The sequence below is a fragment of the Epinephelus lanceolatus genome, chromosome 16 (genome assembly GCF_041903045.1).
Source record: "Epinephelus lanceolatus isolate andai-2023 chromosome 16, ASM4190304v1, whole genome shotgun sequence".
NCBI classification, from domain to species: Eukaryota; Metazoa; Chordata; class Actinopteri; order Perciformes; family Serranidae; genus Epinephelus; species Epinephelus lanceolatus.
The window spans coordinates 29408420-29426977 of record NC_135749.1 but is presented as its reverse complement, the minus strand read 5'-3'; the positions used below and the strand labels follow the sequence as shown (position 1 = coordinate 29426977).

The 18558-nt window shown below is 41.1% G+C and overlaps 1 protein-coding gene across 1 annotated transcript; it reads right to left on the bottom strand.

The window, feature by feature from the left end:
* Positions 1–57: 57 nt before the first annotated feature.
* Positions 58–14405, bottom strand: LOC117264086 (cyclic GMP-AMP synthase). Its single transcript, XM_033637900.2, has 9 exons — positions 14086–14405; positions 8848–9000; positions 7526–7758; positions 7119–7341; positions 6808–6938; positions 5595–5748; positions 4914–5013; positions 2608–2730; positions 58–1296 (listed from the first exon to the last, which is right to left on the bottom strand). The coding sequence occupies exons 2-9, from the start codon at positions 8981–8983 to the stop codon at positions 879–881; spliced, it is 1518 nt and encodes a 505-aa protein (XP_033493791.1). The 5' UTR covers positions 8984–9000; positions 14086–14405; the 3' UTR covers positions 58–878.
* Positions 14406–18558: the final 4153 nt, after the last annotated feature.

The following is an 18558-nucleotide window of genomic DNA, read 5'->3' as shown; positions in this document are numbered from 1 at the left end:
TGAGAAAAAATGATAACATACATTTTAAGTTAGTTTAAATTGAGTCAATAATGCATGTCAATTTGTATATAGTATTATTTATTCATCAGCAGAGGTATGTTTGACAATATATCAATTCATTTTCACTTTCACAAAGAGTAGAAGTAAAATCCACAGTAGAAAAAAGTGCTACAGACTAAACAATAGACGAAAAAAAAAACATCAGCTAAGATTTACACACACACACAACACCAGAGGTTAAAGGTCCATTGTGTAGGATTTAGGGGGATATATTGGCAAAAATTGTAATGTGTAATTAATGTGTAATATATTCATTCATTCATTTTCCATAACGGCTTCTCCTGTTAGTGGTCTGGGGGGGAGCTTCTCCTGTTAGTGGTCTGGGGGGGGAGCTTCTCCTGTTAGTGGTCTGGGGGGGGGGGAGCCTATTCCAGCTGACAGTGGGCGGGGTACACCCTGGACAGGTCACCAGACTATCACAGGGCTGACACAGAGACAGACGACAGTTAACTATAAATTAATGCTGAAAATTTATAAACAAAGGACCTGCTAAGAGATGATATCAGTCTGATTTGAAGTAAGGGATGAAAGAAACTACATGTTTCACAAAACATTGATACTTTTCTAAGGTTTGTCTTTTTGAAAAAGAAAAAACAACAATGGTCCGTATCTGCATAAAAGGCAAGGGTACATCTTTTCCTTTATGTTATAAATTGTTAAAACCTCTTTTGTCACCATAGAAGAAATACTATTTGATATAAGCACTAATGAAATAAGATGGATGAAGAATAATGCATTCTATTACCTGATTTCACCTCATTTATATACTCCACGAAAAGCGGCAGCGTCTGTAATTCTGTGTGTGTCCACATTTACCATCACTTATATAGAAAACAAGACACATAAAAAAAAGCTGCAGCAAACACAGGGACCAGTATATACATAAATACAGAGTCCAGAGAGCTCACTGCAGTCAGTATGGACGAATGACCAGCAGATATCTCACAGGACCGATCAGCGGATAACTCAGAGGAGGTGTCTCCTGAAGGACTCAGTCTAGGTGGTGGGACAGGAGCTGGAGGCTTCAGCAGGGGCAGTCCCTCCCTCCTCTGCTCCTCCAATGCGTTGATGAGGAAAATCAGCCCTTTCTTGGGGAAGACGGACGGGGAGAAGAGGTTGCATTTAGCAACAAAGAAGTGAGGGAGGGAAGCTGTGCGAGCGTGGGCCTCCAGAGCCCCGAGGAGGTGCAGGAAGCAGGTGGGGAGCTGCTGGCGAGCCCACATGGAGTCATTGAACCTGGGGGAAGAAGATGTCAGAGAAATGACTGGAAGAGAAATAATGATACTAAAATATTTCCATTAGTAGTTTTTATAACTAGTACTACTAAATCAATCCAAACATTACTACTATTGCTACAACAAACTTACTAATAATAGCCAAAGAAGGAATCTGCGATTATTATTAATTTTTTAAAATCTTTTTTTGCTAAATTGATTCATTGATTCACCCATAAGTCTTTAAAATTAAAGGAAATAGTGATAAACATCAGTGATGTCTCTTTATAGTTTGTTTACAGTCAACCACCAGTCCAAAAGAGATTTAATTTATAATGATATAATAAGCAGCAAAAAATATATATTTAAGCAAGCTTGGACCAGAGAATTTTTGGCATTTTTTGCTTGATAAATGACTTAAACAATTAATCAATTATCAAAACTGTTGTTAATTAGTTTTCTGTTAATAGACTAATCTGTAAATTAATCAACTACTTGTTCCAAGCACTAGTTAATCCTACTGTGGTACCTCTGTACTTACAGATATCTACTGTTTCTACTGCTGTAACCAGTGGATTTAAATTTCTGGTTAATCCATTGTGTATTTTTTCAATTAATCGGTTAGTCGTTAAGTAAAATGGCAGAATATATTGGAAAATGGTGATCTGAGAGTACTGTGAGATTTCTTTAAACCTGCAATAACCCATTCTTTTGGCCACGTGGGAGCAGCAAAAACAAGCTGAAACACAACACTGATTACGTTTACATGCACAAAATATTCAGATTTTTTCTGTCATATTTGGAATAACAGTGGAATTTTAGTGTGCATGTACACATAGTCAGTGATACATTATCCCCTTTAAGTTCACAAATACTTTTACACATTTAGCAGTTACGGAGCAACATCATTTTTCAGTTGGTGTTGTGTTTGTGACCACCTGACGAATGTTAAGTCCAACATTCATTCTCTTTGAGCTCAGCTTTTTGGGCTCCACCAACTCCTGCAGCCCAGTCGCCAGAAAAAACATTCACATTAGGCTATACTATTTGCAAAAAGAAAAAAAAAACTCACTGTAAAGCTCTGTAAAGCCAATAGGAGCTGTGGATCCAGGTAATAGTTCTCTGTCTCTATTTAAATTGCATTATAGAGACGCTTACAATGCAAAAATCCAAGGATATTAAATCAATACAACAACTTTAGTATTACAACACCAACACTTACTACTGCTTCTACGACACTTAAGTACTGCTGTTACAACAGATACTTATAATACTTCTACAACAACTACTTGGGCTACAATTTCCATTCTTCCTACGAAAATAACAACCATACCTGATGGACAGGGTGTGGAGGAAGGCAGTCTTCCCATGGTATGAGCAGAGATCATCCAGCTCTTTTGGGAAACGTTGTTTCAGGCCTTCAATGAGAGACTTGAGGAGCATCAAGCACTGTTTACTGAGAGAGAGAGAGAGAGAGAGAGAGAGAGAGAGAGAGAGAGAGAGAGAGGAATCATCTTTTCATGGAAATATGACACCCATTTATCGTTGCTTCTTCAGTTGGAGGCTGGTTTGGTGGCTTGTTTCAAATCTCTGAACTAAGTTGTTGTTGACTCTATATCCAGTATTTACTATTTTCTTTTAAAGTGCTACATCACATTTTATGAGGCACCCTTTGTGAAGGGTACGCAATTTGTAAATAATGAACTTAGCAATGGTTTACTAAATATTTTACTGATCATTTTAATAGAGCAGTTATCAACAACAACGCATTTTACCGTTGCCAAGTTGTGAAAAATAAAGTTTCAAGGTTACTTCTTTGGGAGAAAACTGTCTTGGATAAAGGGAAATTGCTGTGTCAAACCAGACACTACAGTACAAAACATTAATTAGAAATAATAGAAACAACACAGTTAAGACATTAAATATTAAATAGTGTGGAAACATTTGCTTGTGGTAAAACACCACAAATTAGACACTGCAAATGAGAATTATGAGGCATACTACTGCCACCTGTTCAACTGCATTTTTACATACTATACCATAAATACCATAAATGTATTATGACTCACACGTTCTCATTCATACTTAAATACTGTACCTGCAACAGTATGTACTACTTCAAACCTGCCACCCCAAATTAAATCAACTGCTTACAGCAGACCTTAGGTGCCTCCTATGTTTCTGTCTGTCCTCCATTTGCCCATTAATGATTTTGACTGAGAGAAGAATGAATGTTTGTGCCGATTGCGTTTGCTCAGAGGGGTCCTGTACCTCCTCCCAGAGTTCATTAGTACATATTCAGAGTTCAAAACATGGTAACAGTCAGATAAAATTATATTGGCCTGCCTAATGGTAGACTGCTCAAAATGACCCTGGGTGCAGAGGGAGAATCCTTTTCGTTTGCTAATAATGCACTTATTCATGTTCGTAATCCATTAATAAAGGCTCATCTTTATTACGCCATCAAGTCTGTAGTTATAAATGTAAATCACTCATCATTGTTAAAGGGTTTTAAGTATCAAGTCTGACACTGTAAGTGTTAATAAGTTAACGCAATACATAGATTGTCTATAGCTGTTCTCTAAAAATAATTGCTCAGATTTCACAACCTGGCAACCCAAAACTTGTTCTTATTAATCTGATCCTTAAAGCATTAGTAAATTGTTTCTTAACTATCCAATAACCCTAGGAGACCAACAGGAGCATTGGCAATCTCAGCTGACATTACTGTGTTTCAGAGGCTGTAGCGGGCTGAGTTTTGTAGCTAGAGTGAAGATATGTGTACAAAAATGAACATGATCACTTGATGTCAATCCTATGCACTTTTAGGCAAAAAACATGCAGCTTTCTGCATGCAGTACAAATTTGATATTTTCGCTGATTGTATTTAAATATTTCTCCATACTGGGGTCCCAAATGTTGTTGGAATTGCAGAAATTGGGTCTGACTGGAAAGCTGAGACTGGTGGCTCCAACAAGTGCAGTTTTATTCATGTGCGAAGATGTTAGCCCCCATAGTCGCTATTTCATTGGAGTGAGACCATTTTTTGGAAATGGACATCACTGTATAAAATGACCTTGAGGATAATCCCAGCCACATTAAGCTTTACAAACTGGAGACCTCAGGCCTTCAAAAGATGTCTTACTTTTCACTGCTATATTAATAATAAGTGGGTTTCTCTGCAGTTTCTGGAACAGAAGTGCTCCCCATCCAATTGTAGAAAAATGCAATTCTTACAAAAATCTCAAAAGTGTATTTGGTACCAAATCAAAGCATGGATTTTTCTATGGTGTTCCTCACGGTGTTGGTGTCTTAATATGGTATTTTGGAGGGGTTTTTGACAATTTTTTTTATCAATTCTCAAGTGGAAAAAAAAAGAATTTTTAGCACAAAAACTAACAAATGGTAGCAACCCAAAAACTGGTCCAACAAACTATGGCATAATTAAGCATGAGAATGGTCATCATATACTTCCATTATATTGTTCTAAGCCCCCATACACTGTAAACTTTCAAAGTTTGTATATGCAACGAACCAAAACAGTGTTTATTACAAACTTATGACTAGTAAACGTTGACAGACAGTGCTGAGAGCTGCAACTCAAATGTATGTAAAAAAATAAACATTTCAGAGTCTCACCGGCAGCATTTGGTGGCACTGCTCTCACAGCAGGTTTTCTTGTTACCGTGGCTCGTGATGATTTTCTTCTCAACGTGAGAGAAGGAAATCCTCCAACTTTCTGTTACACAGAGACAAAAATAACCTGATGGGCCAATGTCACCCCCAGACTTTGATTTTTCTGTGAAAGATAGGTTACATTAACGTGCTTGAGACTAAAACAGTTAAATCAAAGTTTAGAGAGGAAATGTCTCACTGGTGGATCTGCTGACTGATTTTGTTTTTATGTTAAAAGCAGTTGGAAGCAACTGGTTTAATTTTTAACAACATATTCTATAACCGGGAACTAAATTCTCTGCAGAGGTCTCTTCCTCTCCAAAACAAATGGACATGGTGATTTAAACCAGTAAAATACACCCCTCCTGTCAGTGCTCCTTCAAGAGCTCCAGTAAAATCTCTAATGTTATACATTTTCATTACTATCAGGTTTGCGTATGAATACACAGAATTGACAGCTAGCAGACCGTTAAGACATATTCGCTGACTTTGACAAAAAGTTTATTTGATTACCTGAGTAAATGTGTTCAGGGATAAATTGCTTGTCTTTGGTGCTCTATGAACTGCAGGTCGGAAAGTTTTGTACTTGCAGCAACATCATCTCACTAACTTTTTGATTTTGTCAGTCATTGTTGTATCTCTCACCTTTGGCTTCCTCGCTGAGGTTTCGTCCTTTGAGCCTCTTTGGTACGAAGTAACATGGTAAACTTCTGATTTCTTGGCGAACCTTCTTTCCCAGCCAGTTATCCACATCTGGACCGTTCCGCACAGCAAGCGGCCAGCCTTGAGAGGAGTGAATCTCCATAAAGGAACAAGAGCAAGTGTTACATAGCAAATTAATTCCAGTGAAGCAGTCTACCAAGACAGAAAGTGTGGCTACAGTGTCATTACAGTCTTTCCCTCGGCTGCTGTGACAGTGCAGAGGCGTGGAGAGCGCAGATGTGGAATACGGTGAAACACTGACTGATCAGAGCATACTGGGCATTTTTAGGAGGTGGGCTTAAAGAAACATGCTCTAAAATGGAGTGTTTCAAACAGAGGGTGAATGAGGTTTATTCAGGCAGACAGTATGAGAAATATGTGCATTTTTTTTTACATTAAAGTATATTAACATGTTCCAATACCTACCCAAAATATAAATATGATCATGAAATGGGAATCAATATGAGACCTTTAATAATGTGTTGTGGTGTCTAATCTGTTCCTGTTTTTCTTTTCTCTTTTTTTGTACATATGGGACATAATGTCACAGACTGTAGCCCACGTGTCGCTGTCAATTATCAAAGGTCCAGTGTGTAGGATTTAGGGGGATATATTGGCAGAAATGGAATATAATACAATAAGTATGTCCTCTTAGGTTATAATCACCTAAACAACAGAATAGTTATGTTTTCTTTACCTTAGAATGAGCCGTTTTTATCTACATAGGGAACCGGTCATCGTCCACAGAGATGACCATGTTGCACCACCCCGTAGCCCAGAAGGGACAAACCAAACACTGACTCTAGATACTGACATTTGTGTTTTCGTGTTGGTCACTGTAGTTACCTCACCACTAGATGCCACTAAATCCCCCTAAATCTTACACACTGCTCCTTCAAGAAGCACTTTCAAAGGAGAATGTTGTCCCACACCTGAGCTCTCATAACGGGCAGAGCTTTATCAGTTTAAGATCATTGTTGTAAGAATTGTTCAAACACTCTTGACGCAGGTCCACAGGGACCTAAATGTTAGTATGATCAATAAATTGTTGAAGCTAAACTCTGGCAGTGTGAGGGATCTTTCCAACACACCTGCATCTAAGATAGTTGGCTTTGCGAATAGCCCCTTTAAACAACTGTACAGATAAGATGGTTACCTCCAGAGCAGGAACGAGGTCCACAGAGATGAGCTCGTCAGTGTTGTTTTCAGTTCTGCACAGAGACAAAGTCACAGCTGGCGAGTAAGGTCGCTTCCTGTTCACCAACCAGTGACAGCATTCATCAGGCACTGGAAAGATGGAAATTGAATACAGACAGTTATTTAGGGTTCCAAAGTGGAATAAACGTCAACAAAATACAAAAGAAAACAAGAGAAAGAACTGATTTTTCACAGACACCAAGAGCAACAACTCTAGGCAGAGGGAGAAACCAGATTACTGTCACAACAACAGATGAGAGCTGATCAGACCTTTGTAGGTCTTGAGGAACTTGCGGACCAGGCGGTACATCTCACTCAGGATCTTGCTCGATGAGAGGGTGAGCTTTTTCTCCAGAAGAAAGGCATGTATGGGGCCACGAGTGGGACAGGCAAGATCAATCCGGTAGAAGAGGCCGTCATCGAGCACCTTCATGTTGAAGCGCGATGGAGCCTGAAGCTTCAGCATCATGTCAAACTCATCAGGGTTGTGGATCTAAGATTCAAGACAACATAGAGCCAGTGGAGGAGGTGCATATTTGTCTTGCACACACTAGTAATGTCTCCTGTTTACTTTCTCTCTCCTCTCTCTGCGGTCTGGACCATTATGCAACACTTTTTTTTCATTTGTGGCAAGAAATCTTATGCCTTTATAAATTGTGTTTATCATGACCTCTCACCTTAACTTTCTCAAAGTAGCTGCCAGTGTTGAGGAACTCAGCTGACTGGAAGAAAGGCTGATCAGTGTTGCTCCGCAGGAACTTGAGCAGGTTGTCTCGGAAATCGTTGACCATCTCTGCAGCCCAGCGACGGTCTGTCTGCCGGATCTTGAGCTCTTTAGCATTGTGTTTGATCCAGGTGATTAGCTCCGGTGTAATGGAGGTCGACTCCTCGTCCACTGTGGATTCCTCCTCTGCAAAGACACAAGGGTGAGACCAAATGACTGTGGATGAAACTTTTTAGAGCGTTCTCACAGGACAGCCACGCTACAAACATGATGATGTTAAAGAATGTGATGCATTGCTGTAACTATTGAACAGTAAATAAGGGAGTTAAAATAAACACAAAACTAAAGATCTACAGCAGAAAAATTCAACAAACACATTAATGCAGCAGGAAAATTAATCACAAAACACCATGTATAATAGTAAAACACTGACAGAGTACATTTATTTTATATACTTTAAGTACATTTAGCTGATAATTCTTTGTAATACCTTTACTTAAGTAAGGTTTTGAATGCAGCTGAGTTTTTTCACAGTGTGGTGTTAGTACTTAAAGGAATGTGGTCCACCCTAAAATTGTGCAACCATTTTTGTATTTTTTTTTTTTTTGTGATTTCATGGCCTGATGTTATCAGTCATTGTGTGATGACCACATTATTTTATTTTTCATATGTACTGTGAAGAAACAATTATCAATGTAGCTAAGCAGCACCCAGGTGGAACTTCTGGCATGGGAGCAGGTCGCCCTGGGTTGAAACTTCCGCCCACCCCCCAGATGCAATCTGGATGATGAACTGAGCACACTGTGTCTTTATTGCTGCCACACTGTTTCTGTATTTCTCAGATTTTTTATTGTTGTGGTCATTCCAACTCTAAGACCGATGACACGAACAGTGTGTAAGATTTAGGGAGATTTAGTGGCATCTAGCGGAGAGGACTGCAGATTGCAACCAGCTGAAAGTTCTCCTGGTTAAAATTCCTTCAGTGTTCTTTGCTCTGGAGGTGTTTACTGTGAGTCGTATTATCCGCAGTGGTCTGCAGACAGACCCAGTGACTAAAGCTAGTAAAAACACTGAATAAAGCAGATTCACATTAAAAATCAGTGTTTCTCTGATGCTGTTTGACATGTCAGAGACAGGCCGTTAGCCCAGCACCTTCTAATGTGTGCTGACCTTTTTTCTCTGATAACTGTATGTGTCAGCCCTGTGATCTGTCCAGGGTTTACCCTGCCTCTCACCCAATGACAGCTGGGATAGGCTGCAGCCTAGCAGTATCACCTGCACATTGTTGCTGCTGAACTTTTTGCTTCCGTCTTGCTGGTGTGAGTTGCGGAGGACTCAACTTTCCATTGGTGTTGTCTTTAAGCTGCATCGCCCCAGTAGGACTCTTCACATCTCTGTCCTCTCTGTCCATAACTCCTTTGTGTCAGCCTTGAATGTTTATATACAGAAAACAGAGGAAAATACTCTTGAGACTAGTAAAGAAGTTTGGGTTCAAAAGGTTTTAGAGAAGTGTTTGTACTGGTAAGTCTGACAGAAACTACAAGAGAAGAAATCAAGTTGGACAGATGTTATAGTCAACCTTGATTTTAGGTTTGCCAATTAAATGATTGTGTGCACTCCAAAAATGCAAGTTTGTAAAATGAAAAACAAACAGGTCAGGTTTAGGAAAAGAAACAAGTAACAACATACCTTAAAGACACTGTATGTAAGAATGTGGCCAAAATGGTTACTGCACTCAAATTCAAAATACTGCCGCAAGTCGTGTCTGCCCCCCCTCCCCTACAGATTCGAGGTTGCTGGACAGCAGCACGCTGGAGACTGATTTGTTTGCCCACGGGCAGCTGCTGTGGCAGGGCCGTGTCGCCGCATCCATGATCTTCGGTTTTCCAGTGGACCGTTCGAGCAAGTCCGGCTTCTCTGCTGCTAATGCTGCTGCCGGGATACAGCAGAGGAGACTGCTAATGCTATGTACCGGGACACTGTTAATGCTGCTTGCCATGCTGCTGTAGCTCAGTCGTAACTGTAACTGATGCTGAGACTCTAATGACTGTGTGACTGGTAGACAGCGGTGGGTGGCGCAACAGGCCAAAACACAAATTCAAAACATAAACATGATTTGCGGACCGTAAAATTGTTTTTTAAATGCAAATACTCTGGCTGTACTATTGCTGTCAGTGAGATCAGTATGTTATATGAACATTATTCCTTAGTCTCTGTGACATATTAGGATGATTTTACGACTATTTGCTTTAGATTTCTTACATATAGCTCCTTTAAAATAATTCAAAGGTCACCACCCAACCTGCCTCCTTATGCAGACTACTTCCTTCTTTACTCCCCTCAGTGTATTGGTCACGTGATTGCAGCCTTTCAAAGCTCGTGGGTTACACGAATTGCTGGCTCATGATTATATGAGTTACATACGAATTCTGGTGCAACTACTTTTTTATGGGTATACCTACAAAAAAAGGGTGGGCACTATGCTGTATGAGTGCAGCGCAAAGCTGTGAGTCAGTGATTCAAGTCATCAGTCACAGACCCCTCAGCTGGCTGACATTCTTCAATAAGTGTGCAGTGTATTTCTGTTGATGTTACAGTCTCTAGATTTAGCTACAAAGTGAGTGCTCCTCCCTTTCAGGCTGCTCTCCATTACAAGCAGCTACGGACCTAGACCCAGGGTGAGTCTGAGGCGGAAGCAGCTGCCTAGACTTTGCCCGTTCAGACTCTGAGATAATGTTGTCCTTGCCTTCTGTGATCACCCTGTATGTCTTGCCAAACCCAATTTAAACTCTCACACCCTGTATGGAATTAAAGGAACAAATAGTGGAATATTTGTATTAAACAACCAAATCCAACTCAGCTGACTATTTCTGCTCTAACATACAGCGTGGCCAGACGTGCTTACCTCAACAAATCACAGAGAAAGAAATTCTAGAAATTTTACCAGAATTAATAAAAACTTGTTGACATAAAATTTTTAAAATACATGAAGATTACCAGGGATGAGTGTTTGTGTCAAATGCACACAAAGTTTTTATGTCACAGGGAGTGTGCATCTATTGCTGGCTCACTTAGCACCACTGAGCTAACTAACGTTACAGCTCAGCCAAGGAGTACACCATAATGTTTCCATCTCCCACCGTCACAAGCACTAGCCTCTCGTCCTTGAGTAGATGCACACTTCCTTCTGTGCAGATACAGCTGACGGATGTAGCTTAGTAGAAAGACAATAGTTCTTACATTAAACAACAAGGTCTGTGGATTATCTTAAATAACTGTTTCATGATTTCTGGAAACAGATATTGCGGTTGAGTTTTTTAGATGAATTTTTTTTTTTTGCGCTGTGAGCACAACAAGCCGAGTGCAATCTAGTTCCATTATATTGGAGAGAAGGCAGACATCTGTACAGTCGATATCTGCGACACTCCACAACTCAATACAATATGTATCTTTGATTTTAGAGTGAACTTTCCCTTAAGATATGTTGACAAAAACATACCCGTAAATGCTTTCAAATTTCTTCACACATTTAGTAGGGTAGGGCCTTTCACACATCTGTCCAAACAGACACTCCATTACAACTACTAGTCTCTAAATACAGACTCTACATTCAGTGTGTATGCATGTAGAGTCTGTAGGCAAACCCCGGAGATCTTAGGTTCGTTCGAGATGAGCCAGGCCTGCGCAGATTCGATCACCGGCGATCGGCGCACAATGCATGCCGGTTTGTTTTGTGTCCGACTTCATCCCGACTTGCTCTGACGTATTACAAAAGTGGACAGCGATAAAGCCGCGAGAGCGAGGCGGCCGCAGTTTTTAGAGCCAGGCGCTGCAGTTGCTCTCCACTGACGGCACCGCCTGGCTCTCACCTGATCTAACAGCTGATTGGTTTAGACTTCGACTCAACAAGATGATGTTTTAGATAAACTACTCATTTTTGTTGAATTCTAGAGATTAAGATTGTATTTGTCTGATCTGAAGGTTTATTCTGTGAACAGAAAACATGTTGTGTCACTGATGGTGAAAACAAACTGATATATGGGCCTGATCACTTTTTTAATGAACTGACATCATTCCAGACAGGATGTAAGTGTGTCTGTGACTTCCTGCACGGACTGAAGGCTGCTGGAAACTGTCGGGAAACTGTCCGACTTCACCGCAGCTTTTTGTCACCGCCCCCCACTGCGGCCGCCTGCTCTCGTCTACTTTTCAGGCGAGGCGCAGTTCATCTCGAACGAGCCTCTTGCCTCCGGAAGAAGAGCAGAAGAGCCCTGGTTTCCGGTTGTAGGCTGTTTGTAGTGCGCGTGATATTGACCAATCACATTTGAGCCGGCTGCAGTTGTTACCAGGTTAAACGGTCCATGTGGTGAACTAACGAGGCGGAACATAATTGGCGTCACTGCAAACTCTGAATCCATTGCAGTGGTTCAGCATATTTACTTATATATAAACAGAAGTCGGAAACGGAATTTCGCCTCCTCCGCCCAAATCCAACCAGAATGCCAAAAAATCGGGGGTCTGCCCCCAGAGGCTGTATCGCCGTCTGCCGGAAGTCAGACGCCGAATACAGCCGATGGGTTCCGAGAATGGTCCAGACACTGCATTACAACTACTGACTAAAACATAAGTCACAGCATAGATAAGGGGGATAGACAGACAGACAGACAGACAGATATATACAGTACAGGCCAAAAGTTTGGACACACCTTCTCATTCAATGCGTTTTCTTTATTTTCATGACTATTTTCATTGTAGATTCTCACTGAAGGCATCAAAACTATGAATGAACACATGTGGAGTTATGTACTTAACAAAAAAGGTGCAATAACTGAAAACATGTTTTATATTCTAGTTTCTTCAAAATAGCCACCCTTTGCTCTGATTACTGCTTTGCACACTCTTGGCATTCTCTCCATGAGCTTCAAGAGGTAGTCACCTGAAATGGTTTCCACTTCACAGGTGTGCCTTATCAGGGTTAATTAGTGGAATTTCTTGTTTTATCAATGGGGTTGGGACCATCAGTTGTGTTGTGCAGAAGTCAGGTTAATACACAGCCGACAGCCCTATTGGACAACTGTTAAAATTCATATTATGGCAAGAACCAATCAGCTAACTAAAGAAAAACGAGTGGCCATCATTACTTTAAGAAATGAAGGTCAGTCAGTCCGGAAAATTGCAAAAACTTTAAATGTGTCCCCAAGTGGAGTCGCAAAAACCATCAAGCGCTACAACGAAACTGGCACACATGAGGACCGACCCAGGAAAGGAAGACCAAGAGTCACCTCTGCTTCTGAGGATAAGTTCATCCGAGTCACCAGCCTCAGAAATCGCAAGTTAACAGCAGCTCAGATCAGAGACCAGATGAATGCCACACAGAGTTCTAGCAGCAGACCCATCTCTAGAACAACTGTTAAGAGGAGACTGCGCCAATCAGGCCTTCATGGTCAAATAGCTGCTAGGAAACCACTGCTAAGGAGAGGCAACAAGCAGAAGAGATTTGTTTGGGCCAAGAAACACAAGGAATGGACATTAGACCAGTGGAAATCTGTGCTTTGGTCTGATGAGTCCAAATTTGAGATCTTTGGTTCCAACCGCTGTGTCTTTGTGAGACGCAGAAAAGGTGAACGGATGGATTCCACATGCCTGGTTCCCACTGTGAAGCATGGAGGAGGAGGTGTGATGGTGTGGGGGTGTTTTGCTGGTGACACTGTTGGGGATTTATTCAAAATTGAAGGCACACTGAACCAGCATGGCTACCACAGCATCCTGCAGCGACATGCCATCCCATCCGGTTTGCGCTTAGTTGGACGATCATTTATTTTTCAACAGGACAATGACCCCAAACACACCTCCAGGCTGTGTAAGGGCTATTTGACCAAGAAGGAGAGTGATGGAGTGCTGCGGCAGATGACCTGGCCTCCACAGTCACCGGACCTGAACCCAATCGAGATGGTTTGGGGTGAGCTGGACCGCAGAGTGAAGGCAAAGGGGCCAACAAGTGCTAAACACCTCTGGGAACTCCTTCAAGACTGTTGGAAAACCATTTCAGGTGACTACCTCTTGAAGCTCATCGAGAGAATGCCAAGAGTGTGCAAAGCAGTAATCAGAGCAAAGGGTGGCTATTTTGAAGAAACTAGAATATAAAACGTGTTTTCAGTTATTTCACCTTTTTTTGTTAAGTACATAACTCCACATGTGTTCATTCATAGTTTTGATGCCTTCAGTGAGAATCTACAATGTAAATAGTCATGAAAATAAAGAAAACGCATTGAATGAGAAGGTGTGTCCAAACTTTTGGCCTGTACTGTATATATATATATATATATAGAGAGAGAGAGAGAGAGAGATAGATAGATAGATAGATAGATAGGCAGACAGACAGATATAGATAGATAGATAGATATAGATAGATAGGCAGACAGATAGATAGACAGACAGACAGACAGATATAGATAGATAGATAGATAGATAGATAGATAGACAGACAGACAGACAGATAGATAGATAACTCACCTGTGTTAGAGAAGCTTCTGTTGCAAATGGAGACAGTGGATATTGTGTGTCTTTCCGTCTCTCCAGCTCAATCTATTTTCTTTGCTTTCACTTTCAGTTTCCATGAAATGGATACTGCTTTCTTCCTCCTCAATGCTTACCTGTCTCTGGATTCAGTTTACAAACACTTGGAAGGTTTCACAGTTCCACCCACGAATGATGACACTGCCAGTCAACCAGCTTTTTGTCACATAACTTGGCCCAACTAGTTTCACCAGTGGCGAGGCACACCTATTTAGTACTCCAAGATATGTCAAGGTGCTCGCTGCAGCGCCAAGTGGGCGGAGCCTGGCCTTGTGCAGCCCCACCTCTCAGGTCCAGCCCCACCCTCTTGTTCTTCCTCTAATAATGACGAATTTTTGGCAAACACCACCCACTGGCTGTTAACATTAATGCAAGAACCTGGTCAGATTTTGCTAATGAGAAATAATCAGTTTAGATCAGATTAATTAAAGTTAGATCAAAGAAACCAAACCATGCATGGAACTTTAGATACCGGGATAGCTAATATTATGTTACTTTTCTCTAATATTCTCTACATTTTTTATGATACCACCAGCATGTAATATTTTGTTTATTTTTTTAAAAATCTGCATGACAAGCAGGCAGTGTAAGATTTCTTTTTCCCCATCACACTGAGAATTAGGCCATTTGTGAAGGTCATTTAAAAAAATGTTTTATTTTTCAGTAACAGAGTGAGATACTAAATTTCATGTTTATATATCAAGTTTCCAGAACACATTTTCCTCATGAAATTAATGGGTGAAAAACCAAGGCATTTTACAATGCAGGCATTTTATTCCACAGCATTGCCTGTGATTCATTCTCACAAAATTGCCAATTAGGGATAAAGCTCTGTCCTAATAAGAACATAAACAGGATCTTTCTTTTATGCTCTTTAATAGCATAACATAACAAAGCTGGCAGAAACAGAACAGCTTAAACAGCACTTCACAGAAAAAAATGCCATGTGCAATAGGATATAATAGCCTTAAAATTAAAAAAATATATATATATATATATATATATATGTTCTATCATTATTAGAAAACAATGATAGAATTAAAAGAGAAAAAAACATTCATGCTTAAACAGAATAAGAACGACATTTAACGGGCCAAACACAGTCAAACTTAGTCAAGTCACTCCTTCCCCAAACCATGGTTTTATAGTGGACTAACCCTGATGTCATGTGTATCACTAATGCAGTGGTTATACCACTTGAGGAAGAGTCTTAATTTGTCTGTTCCTGCTCAGAGTCAGCAAAAGACTCCTCAGGCTGTGTTGAAATTTTACACGTTAGGAGTGCAAATGAAAAAGCCTCTTTGATTATCACTATGCAAATAACTGAAGAATATGTAATGCGAGTGATGACATATGTGTTCTGTTAGTAACTTAAATGCGATTACTGACTTTAGAAAATAGTTTCCCCAACACTGGTCACAGGTGAGGGTTTAGCAGGCAGGACACACAGATACCTCTTTATCACGGATTTCCTGCATGAAAAACTCCATTTCCTCTAGCCTCTCAAAGGTAAAAAGGAAAGGAGCCCCGGATTTCGTCTTTATCCATATCACCGTCATAAAGCAGTGTGTTCGAAAGCAGGTCCCGCATTGTGATGGCCAGCACGGCATCTCTCTTGTTCATCCTCAAGATAATCGGTAGGCAAACTTTCCCAGCAAAGTGGTGTTGGTTCTCCTCCACCCACTCACAGGTCAGCCGAAACTCTCTCATCACAGCTAATTTCTTTTTGCAAAATGATAAAACAGTGCAGTATTGATATAATTAGTCAAGTACTCATAAACACCTTGAAACAGGAAAGGTAAATACAAAACATTCCCTGTGCATGTATTCTTGGTGTTGAGGGTGGACTCCATGACATCTGGCTCAGACAAGCTGACCTCCGTGACGTCTGGCTCTGGTAGGAACAGTTCACAGATTATTTTTTGGCTTGCACCCCGTGTTTTTTTTCACAACATGTAGAGAAGAGCATGGCTTGAAAAATGTTTCATCAGCTGCAAAGACGTCATTTTTTGCACCAGTGCATTGGAAACACTGCTGAATCTGCTGAAATATCAGTTACCTCTTGTCTGTGTTTCCTGATAATGTGAACCAGCAAATTCCTTTTACTCACTTGAATGCCGCAGTGTCTGCAAGTCACCCTGACTTGCTGATGGACACATAATCTTTGTGTTGATGACTGTGCTCCTGGCAATGGAGGTAATTCTGCTGGAGATAGAGGTGATAAAGCTGTAGAGGTGATAAAGCTGGGGAGGGAGGTACAAACGACACCCCATACTGCTGAAGAAGGAACTGGAGGTGGTGCTAATGGAGATATTGGTCATGGTACTGCTCAAGCTGTGTTTGGAGGCTGTTCAGTTGGCATGTTTTTACAAGTAGTTAAATGTTTAAGGAAAGCAGCCCCTCTGATCAATGTTGCTGTGCAGTAGCAGCAGTGGAGATGAGGGGTCGTTCTGCAGCTTTGACCACACTTGATGATGATGACAAAATATGAAATGTAGAAATAACACAATCATTTTCCTTGTATGCTTTTTTTTTTTTTATACAGTGCAGCAAAGCACCCTTGTGGAAGTTTTGGGATGAAGTGATCTGGGATTTTTTTTAACCACAAGTTTACTGATCACTAGGTCCATTGTGGTTTAGGGTTTTATTTGGTTCAAGCGGTAACACACCTGATTCTACTAATCTGAGACACACAGTATTTAACAGAATAAAGCAACACAAGGATTTACACACAAACCTTCCTGTTAAACTGCAATCCGAACATGATTTGCAGCACGATTTTGTATCTCATGTGTGGTTATATGTGCTTCAGGGTGATTAACAATCTGTACAGCACCTATCAGGTGGTGTTTGGACCCAATTGTGGCACACAGAAAACCAGGAACAGTTCGTAATGATGTTTACTGTGACAGCTCAGCAGGTACAGAGCGGGGCAAAGCACTCAGAGGACGCACGCACAATGGCAAGTGTGGCTTCATGGTGAAAATCTCTGAACAAAAGGAAACCACAGGTAAGCTGCCTGGAACACTCACACTGGGTGTTTCTCAAAGTCAAGGAAGGATCCTTATATGGCTTAATTTCAAGGATGCTATGTCATCAAATCCCGCCTAAGGACTGTTCCAATGTCAAGGATCCTTCAAATTCTACTGAGGACAGAGTCCCTCCCTCAGAGAAATTCCAAGGATGCATGTGTGTATCCTCAGAAGGTATAAAGTACCCAAAATGCTTTGCGCACAATTTGCTGGAAATGAAAGGCGGGGCCTCTTCAATGAAACCTGTGCCAGCGGAGCTCGGCAGGAATTAGATATGTCTTTTATTCGGATTAATGTCTCCAGGAGTTTTTATCAGACAATAAAAAATTACTGACAGAAACCTCATAATTTATGCTTATTTATTCCACTGTGTCCACTGCCAAATAATCATTCATTCATTCATCTTCTAACCGCTTCATCCTCTTGAGGGTCGCGGGGGGGGCTGGAGCCTATCCCAGCTGACATCAGGCAAGAGGCAGGGTACACCCTGGACAGGTCGCCAGACTATCGCAGGGCTGACACATAGAGACAAACAACCATTCATGCTCACATTCACACCTACGGACAATTTAGAGTTATCAATTAACCTAGTCCCCAATCTGCATGTCTTTGGACTGTGGGAGGAAGAGAAGAGAGAACCCACGCTGACACGGGGAGAACATGCAAACTCCGCACAGAAGGGCTCCCACACCCAGGATTGAACCAGCAACCCTCTTGCTGTGAGGCGACAGTGCTAACCACCACACCACCCTGCGCCAAATAATCAGCTTTTTAAAATATAATTGTTTAAGATGAAACAATACATTTTTTAAATCATTCATTTACAGCAGTAATAGTGCACAAAGTGCCACAAAAGTTTCATTTAGCCTACCTGTTTGTTTTTAAGTATGATCCAGAGATATATTCTCCCTAAAAGTCATGTGACTCTGAAAATACTGCTTACATTTGTTCAAATTGTACAACATTAGAGAGTGCCAAAATTATTACAGTAACCTGAAACCCCCTCAGTCTGGTGAGGGTTAGTGACACACACCTGAGGACACTTGTTAGCCTGTTCCAGTGTGTGTTCACTGAATGCTAGGAAGGAGTGTTGCCTTGACCTTGCAAAAACACAAACTGTAGCATAGTCGTCGGGTGGTAATGACAAGCAGCCACAGACAACCAGGAAGGAGCGCAGGAGGGTTGCAGAAGGCCTCGTGGTTAGGGACAGAAGGCTCTTGGGTTTATCAGGTATCACATGAAGCAAGTAGGTCTGAGACAGACAGGGTTGACAAAGGGAAATCAGTTTGAAACAAAGTGCTTGAGAGTATCACTTGAGAGGCCAAGAACAATGCGGCAATGAGCAGAGGTGGGGGACTCGAGTCACATGACTTGACTC